We start from the raw sequence: 8,396 nt of genomic DNA, 5'->3' as shown, positions 1-8,396 counted from the left end.
AATCCCATTAAATCCCAAGTTCTCCCTGAGGCTCTAATATTTATTCGCGAACCGTCATCACGAGGCAAACAGTTTTGTTATTGGTGTCTGTGGGAGCTTGCTGTGCAGAAAATCAGTTGCCGATCTTTGTCGATTAGGACACTTCAAAAAAAAAAGTTGTTCATTGCCTTTGCAGCATTTTGGGACACGGTGAGATTGTGAAAAGCACTATTGAAAGGCAAGGTTTTTTTTAAGAATGTGTTTAGTATGTAATAATGGACCAGTGATTTAATATCTTAACATGTATTAACTTACAATATATACAAATGTAGATAGATTTCGGACAGTTTAAACATTGTACAGGATAGTTCATTCTGACATGATTGATAGCGACATAGACAATTGTCTCTGGCTGGAACTCGCGATTATTGGGATCATTTCACGTAATAAGTTATCGATTTAACCCAGAAACACTAATTACTGGCGCCCTCTCTGAAAAAAAAACTCCTAATTGCCTAAGCCACTTCCTTTTTTCAGAAACAAAGACTGAATTACTTATCACCTTGTCTCTGTCCAGGATCTCTCTACACTCTGAGAATAAAATAAAGCAGCTTCACCCAGCAGTTAAGATACAGACATTTTCAACTTTTATTACTTTTTTCTTTTTCCAAAAAGAAACACTATATTCAAAATCCAAACGGCAGAAAAAAATGTTACTCCTTATTTACAAATGTACAAAACCGTCACATAAAATGTAAATTAGATAAAAATATCGTGTAGAGTATAATATAGAAATGTAATTTGTTCCTTTGGAAGTATAGAATACAATAGAATGACACAGTTATTGCACACAACCACAGAATGATATTTAGCGACTTGAACGAGATACCGTTACCTGATCTTTGGCAATACCTTGAACTTGGCGTTATCCAGTGGCAGGAATCGTTGCATAGTTTTCTTTCAGCTTCTGTACCTCTGAGAGGTAGGCAGCGAGCACCGTCACAATATGGCTTCTTTAAAAAAAACATATATGTACCTGAACTCCCCCTTTTAAAAAGGAAACATAAAGTTGATGGCATTGAAAGTGAAATCATCCCGCGAGTTTGTGAAGGCTCACGGATGTTTGCAGGGAGCCTGTTCTCTCTCCAACCTCCTGCCCCAGCTCCAATCTTTCTGTGGCTACAGACAAGGATCATTGGGGCCAAACGCTCCAGCGAAGAGATTCCACTTCCAGACCATAGGCTTACTGGGGTAAGTCAAAGTCCTCTGCATGGCCGCAGGGTACAGTACACAAGGCAACTTTCTTTCTATTTACAGGTTGTAGACATGGAGCAGTTTCTTGCTGGCTTTTCTTTTTGCTCGCTTGGCTACAGGTGTCTCTTCATGTGCAGAGCCAAATGGTCAGACCTGGAGAAGGCTCGGTCACACTTGTGGCACTGGAAGGGTCGGTGGCCCGTGTGCTTCCTGTAGTGTCGAGTCAACTCGTCAGAGCGAGCGAATTTCCAACCACAGCCTTCCCAGTCGCAGTGATAGGGCTTCTCACCTAGAACACGGAGACACAGCTCCATGAGTCAAAATTGCCGGTTTGGAGAGAGAGAGACAAAAAGAGACAGAGAGAGGGAAAGACAGAGACAAACACGCATAGAGACATACAGAGAGAGAGGGAGACACTCACACGCATAGAGACATACAGAGACTGAGGGAGAGACACACAGAGCGAAAGACAGAGGGGCAGAGAGAGAGGGGGGGCAGTGAGAGAGAGACAGTGAGAGAGAGTGAGACATCAGACAGACAGACATAGAGAGACAACACAGAGCGAGACAGAGCACAACACAGAAACAACAGCAAGAGAGACATAGCAAGACAACAGAGACAGAGTATGTTCTATGTAGAGTGAGAACACACAGACACACGCACAAAGACGGCCCAATAATTCCTTCCACTATCTTTGTCATTTCCCCAAATGAACACCTGCACTGGCACCTTTAAATTGTCCGGTATTTACAATCTAGTCTGCACCAACAGAGAATGCAGCACCAGAACGCTTTGCAAGCATAAGATTCGAACACCATCATAAGGAATTGGTCTTACCCAGCTCCATTCAACCCTTCTAGCCGGTTCTGCCATCCAATAAGATTATGGTGAACTGATTTTCAACTCCACTTCCCTGCCCCCATCCCCATATCCTTTGCCTTCCTTATAGATCAAAAATCTATCAAATTCCATCTTGAATATATCCAATATATCCCAGCATCACTGCTCTCTGAGAAAGAGTACTTTACAAATACCCCTCAGAGAAAAAGGAATTCCTCATCATCTCAGGGGGACTAGGTAAAAGATAAGGAGCCGAAGGTTTACAGGGAATTTCAGGAAAGAGGGTGATGGGAATCTGGAACTCGCTGCCTGGAAGAGTGGTAAAGGTGGAAACTCTCAACATTTAAGAAGCATTTAGATTAGCACTTGAAATGCCACAGCTTAGAAGGCTATGGACCTAATGCTGGAAAATAGGATTAGAATAGATAGGTGCTTGATGGGCGGTGCAGACATGATGGGCTGATAGGTCTCTTTCTGTGCTGTAAATCTCTATGGGTGCAATCTTATCAGCCGTTCACACCACACTCCTGCTGCGATGAGGTCGGAGAACCCGGTGTTCAGCCAAATCTGTGTTCCCTGCAGCGGCATGGGAAAATCCCACTGCCATGAATGGCCATAACATTCCAGCCGATGACTCCATCTCCTTAGATGAGAGACCCCCTTATTCTGAAACTGTGTCTGCTAGTTCTAGATTCCCCCGAGAGGGGAAACATACTCTCAGCATCCACCTGTCAAAGCCTCTCACGTTAACATAAGAACTAGGAGCAGGAGTAGGCCATCTGGCCCCTCGAGTCTGCTCCCCCAGTCAATAAGATCATGGCTGACCTTTCCATGGACTCAGCTCTACTTACCCGCCCACTCACCATAACCCTTAATTCCTTTACTGTTCAAAATTTATCTATCCTTGCCTTGAAAGCATTCAATGAGGTAGCCTCAACTGCTTCACTGGGCAGGGAATTCCACAGATTCACAACGCTCTGGGTGAAGAAATTTCTCCTCAACTCAGTCCTAAACCTGCTCCCCCTTATTTTGGGGCCATGTTCCCTAGTTCTGGTTTCACCCGCCAATGGAAACAACCTTCCTGCTTCTATCTCATCTATTCCCTTCATAATCTGATATGTTTCTATAAGATTTCCCCTCATTCTTCTGAATTCCAATGAGTATAGCCCCAATCTACTCAGTCTCTCCTCATAAACCAACCCTCTCCTCAACCCCAAAATCAACCTAGTGAATCTCCTCTGCATCCCCTCCAGTACCAGCATATCCTTTCTCAAGTAAGGAGACCAAAACTGTACACAGTACTCCAGGTGTGGCCTCAACAGCCCCTTATACAGCTGCAACATAACCTCACTGTTTTTAAACTCCATCCCTGTAGCAATGAAGGACAAAATTCTATTTGCTTTCTTAATTACCTGCTGCACCTGCAAACCAACTCCTTGAGATTCCTGCACAAGGACACCCAGGTCCCTCTGCACCGCAGCATGTGCAATTTTCGCCATTTAGATAATAGTCCATTTTACTGTTATTCCTCCCAAAATGGATGATTGCATATTTACCAACATCGTACTCCATCTACCAGACCCTCGCCTACTCACTTAGACTATCTATATCCCTTTGCAGCCATTCAGTGTCCTCTGCACACTTTGATCTACCACTCATCTTAGTGTTATCTGCAAACTTTGACACACTACACTTGGTCCCCAACTCCAAATTATCTATGTAAATTGTAAACAATGTGGTCCCAAAGCTGATCCCCGAGACAGACCACCACAGTCACTGATCGCCAACCAGAAAAACACTCATTTATCCTCACTCTGCTTTCTGGTCATTAATCTCTGTTAGGATCTTACATGTTTCCATAAAATTTCCTCTCATTCTTCTAAACTCCAATGAATATAGACCTTTCCCTCATAAAACAACTCCTTTGTCCCAAGAATCAGCCTGGTGAGCCTTTTCTGGACTGTTTCCAACGCGAACATAACTTTCTTAAATTAGGAGACCAAAACGGTACACAGTGGCTCGGTGCGGTCTCACCCAATGTGGTGTAATTCCTAACCTTTGTACAGAACTTTCACTTAAACCCCAGGAGTATTGAATGGGAACACCTCACACCTCAGAGTAAAGTCAAATCATGTGCACGGGATACTGGGGGGAAGATTTATTTTAAAATTACATTTTGGAATTAATATTTTGCCTTCAATTGTGAAAGAGTCAGACAGATATTCAATGGGAAATGGGGAATATGGTTTCTAAAGACGGAGAAAGGAGATTGTGGGGTCTCAGTAAACAACATAGAACCATGGAAAAGCTACAGAACAGGAGGCCATTTGGCCCAAATGTCCATGCCAGCACTGGGCTTAGTTTACACAGGAACAGAGGCGAATGTTTTCACTCAGAACTAATTATAGAATGATACAATCCCTACAGTGTAGAAGGAGGCCATTCAGCCCATCTTGTCTGCACCGACAACAATCCATTTCTGTAAACTCCACCTATTTACCCTGCTAACCCCCCTGACAGCGAGGAACAATTTAGCCTGGCCAATCCACCTAACCCGCATAGCTTTGGCGTTATTATGGATCACAACATAGATGTTTTCACCGGCACTTCACGTGGGATCAATATTTGCATGGGAGAGAGAGAGAAATAAGATTTATTTCGAAATAAAGGAGAGTTTGTGGTCTGGCCTCGCCCTACAGTGTAAATATCTTCCATTTGCTATGCCTTTTGGGTTTGACAGAGGGGTCATCTGGACTCGAAACGTCAGCTCTTTTGTCTCCTTACAGATGCTGCCAGACCTGCTGAGATTTTCCAGCATTTTCTCTTTTGGTCTATCCATCCTTGGCTGATCCGACAGCAGGGCAGACAGGAGGCTGCCCCACCTGCCCCAAGACACAAGCAGCAAAGTCAGGAGGAAGGGAGGGAGGTGAGGGGTACCTGTGTGTGTCCGCAGGTGTGCCTTGAGGTGGGAGCTTTTGGTGTAGGTCTTCCCGCAGCCCGCATAGTCACACGTGTGGGTGGCGACCCGCTTCCTGGGCCACGACCGGCGGCCCCTCCGCGGCTTTTCCTCCTGAGTGAAGGCCGAGGGCAGTAGCTCTAGAGGTGGAGAAGGGAGGGGAGCGGAGGGTCAAGCAATGTTCCTTCAACCTGACTGCCGAAACTTTTAATGGATCTTCAAAGAATTAAGAAGAGACTGACCTGGGTAGTGGATGGGCGGCTGCTCCGGGAAGTGGGGGAAGTTGGCAGGGGGGGGGGGTAAGCCCTGCAGCTGGCTGGAGGAGCGGCACTGGCGGCTCAGCATGTCCTCGGAGGGCACCCTGCCGGGGAAGGAGGAGGAGGAGGGGGGGTGGGGCTGGGGCGGCCGCCCCCGGCAGCCCTGCCTCTGCCCGCTGTCCCCCGGCACCCCCCCACGCCCCAGTGTCCTCGGGGAGGGGGCCGGCGGGCTCAGGCTCAGCGTCTCCTGCTTGATCTTGCGGCAGCCCTGCGGCGGCTGGCCCAGGGGAGCCTCCATGCCCGGCGACGCCTTGGCCAGGCTGTAGTCCCCCGCCTCGGCCGCTGTCCTCACCACGAACCGGCCCTGCAGGCTGCTGAGGTGGCAGTAGCTGGGGTCCAGGTCCGGCCTCAGCAGCTCGGCCACGAAACTGCCCGCGCTCGGCGGCCCGATGTCCGTCAGGTTGTAACAGCCGGCAGAGTCCCGGTGGTGGTACATGTCCCCGCCACTGCACTGGGAGCTGGACACAGGGCACTGGAAGCTGCCGCCGGACTCCGAGTTCATGGTGTTGGACAGAATAAAGTCCAAATCCAACAGTTCGCTCAGCTCCTCATCTTCCCTCCGGAATCCCAAATTCTGACCCTCCGGCTCGGCGGATCTCCGAAAGCTTGCCATTTCTTCCTTCCACCTCTGGAAGAGAGAGAGAGAGAGACACAGTTTTAGCTCCATTGGACTTTTAAATATCGCTCCACACGCACCCAAGCCAGTTATTAGCAGGCTCCAGAATCCCCGAGAGAAATCCTGTCCAGTCCAAACAAATAAAACGAATACACGGCACAAACATTGCCCAATTCTCCCCATTCTCAGACAGCAATATCCCTATCCCATTCCACTCAAACAGTGAGGAGCAGCGCAGCACTTGCACAAAGTTTAACTCCGAGTGGGAACCGGGGTGAAGGGAGTGCGGGATAGGAGGAACTGTGAGCTGCCTCTACTTACAGTGCACGCAGTGTGTTGTCCCGCTGACCTGTCCACACTCCTGTCGCTGGAGCCGGTGGCGAATGTATTTATGGGGGGGAGAACCGTCCCGCTGAGAGCCATGTCCAACTCAGTGTGAGGCCGCCTGCACAGAACAACAGGCACATCAGAGAGACTCTCTCCCCCAGCCCCTTGTCAAAGTCTCTCTCCCCTGTTCCCTTGTCAAAGTCTCTCCCTGTTCCCTTGTCAAAGTCTCTCCCCATTCCCTTGTCAAAGTCTCTCTCTCCCCCATTCCCTTGTCAAAGTCTCTCTCTCCCCCATTCCCTTGTCAAAGTCTCTCTCTCCCCCATTCCCTTGTCAAAGTCTCTTTCCCTATTCTCTTGTCAAAGTCTCTTTCCCTATTCTCTTGTCAAAGTCTCTCTCTCCCTATTCTCTTGTCAAAGTCTCTCTCTCCCCTGTTCCCTTGTCAAAGTCTCTCGCTCCCCTATTCCCTTGTCAAAGTCTCTCGCTCCCCTATTCCCTTGTCAAAGTCTCTCTCCCCTATTCCCTTGTCAAAGTCTCTCTCTCCCCCATTCCCTTGTCAAAGTCTCTCTCTCCCCCATTCCCTTGTCAAAGTCTCTCTCTCCCCCATTCCCTTGTCAAAGTCTCTCTCTCCCCCATTCCCTTGTCAAAGTCTCTCTCTCCCCATTCCCTTGTCAAAGTCTCTCTCTCCCCATTCCCTTGTCAAAGTCTCTCTCTCCCCATTCCCTTGTCAAAGTCTCTCTCTCCCCTATTCCCTTGTCAAAGTCTCTCTCTCCCCTATTCCCTTGTCAAAGTCTCTCTCTCCCCTATTCCCTTGTCAAAGTCTCTCCCCCATCCCCTTGTCAGTCTGTCTCCTCCAGTACATCCCGGGGTTCCGGGACACTTGCTGAGTGAGCCGCCGGAGGGGGGGGGGACGGGGGTGGAGATCACACTCCTGTTTCATTCACCTTTATCACTGAAAAGAAAGTTGGGGAGGGGATGGGAGAGAAACCTACCTCATTAAAGTCGCGTTGGCGGGTTAGAAAGCCTCTGGGTCCGGGGGAAGCAGCAGCTGCGCTGGGCTGGGCTGGAGCATGGAGTGTGTTGTTGCTGGAGGCGGCGTGGCCCTGCCTTTAGTCCGGGTGTGTGTGTGTGTACAGGGAGCAGGCTGGACATTCAGGGCGGGGAGGCAGCAATCCGTGCCCGCTGCTGCTGCTGCTGGCGCTCCGGCAGTGTCCTTTCCCCCCCCCGGGTAGTGAGGGAGCAGGCTGAGGCAGAGGGAGGGAGTTGAGTGAGTGTCAGCTCCAGCCTACACCGCCCTTGCCTTATGAAATCTCCAAGGACCCGCCCCCCTTGGCCGTTGCCATGGCGCCGAGGCAACAAAAATAACCAATTTGCTGGAATGGCGGGAGGGCGGAGGCCGCCGATTGGGCGGGGACCGCGACGTCACAATGCACCGCCCCGCTGGCGTCACCGTGACGCGGAGCCGGAAGCCCAACTCGTAACTATTTGGGAGCAAAACAGTAGCAACAGGAGGTGCCCTGCCCACTGTGTGTGTGTGTACCCGGGCACAGCACTGGCAGCTTACTAGCAACAAGCTGTTTAGGATAAATAACACAAAGTACCCCCATCCCCCCACCAAAAACACAATCATTCAAAAGCTTGCCCCCTTTTCAAAAGCGGCTTCCTTCTGCAAAAAAAAATAACTCCTATCTGTTTACATTTGTATCTGCAAACTTTTCTAATTTTGTAAACTTTTCTAACAACTTTATAAACTTTTCTAACTTTATAAACTTTTCCAACTTTATAAACTTTTCTAACTTTCCAAACTTTTTTCAAACTTTTCAGAAACTTTTCTGGCTGAGATGGTTGCGTTTGCAGTGTTTTAGATGCATTTTCTCTACTCTCCCCTAAGGGTTTTGCTTGAATCCTTGCTTTTTACTTAATTTTTTTTCGCATTTTCTTTCTTTTTTTGTCTTCAAGAGCTAGTCAGTCTCTCGGTCCACTGGACAATATTGTGCAGCTTTGCAAATTTCCAAACGTATGCGCCGGCCAACGTAACATTATTCTGGGTTGTGTCTGAGATCTTTCTGAATGCGGATGCTGAAAACATAATAATGAAAAAAACAACAAC

General features: G+C 48.4%; 1 protein-coding gene across 2 annotated transcripts; it reads right to left on the bottom strand.

The window, feature by feature from the left end:
* Positions 1-592: 592 nt before the first annotated feature.
* Positions 593-7,594, bottom strand: LOC145342837 (Krueppel-like factor 4). 2 transcript variants are annotated; one of them, XM_080188326.1, is made up of 5 exons: positions 7,279-7,592; positions 6,284-6,407; positions 5,272-5,974; positions 5,011-5,169; positions 594-1,522 (listed from the first exon to the last, which is right to left on the bottom strand). In XM_080188326.1, the coding sequence occupies exons 1-5, from the start codon at positions 7,281-7,283 to the stop codon at positions 1,347-1,349; spliced, it is 1,167 nt and encodes a 388-aa protein (XP_080044452.1). In that variant the 5' UTR covers positions 7,284-7,592; the 3' UTR covers positions 594-1,346. The 2 variants fall into 2 exon arrangements, with proteins under 2 accessions (XP_080044453.1, XP_080044452.1); XM_080188327.1 differs by lacking the exon at positions 6,284-6,407 and having other exon boundaries at positions 593-1,522; positions 7,279-7,594.
* Positions 7,595-8,396: the final 802 nt, after the last annotated feature.

The sequence above is a fragment of the Carcharhinus amblyrhynchos genome, chromosome 5 (assembly GCF_965287045.1).
Source record: "Carcharhinus amblyrhynchos chromosome 5, sCarAmb.v2.hapA, whole genome shotgun sequence".
Taxonomy (NCBI): domain Eukaryota; kingdom Metazoa; phylum Chordata; class Chondrichthyes; order Carcharhiniformes; family Carcharhinidae; genus Carcharhinus; species Carcharhinus amblyrhynchos.
Note: the sequence above shows the minus strand (reverse complement) of the source record. Positions and strands in the feature narration are given on the sequence as shown.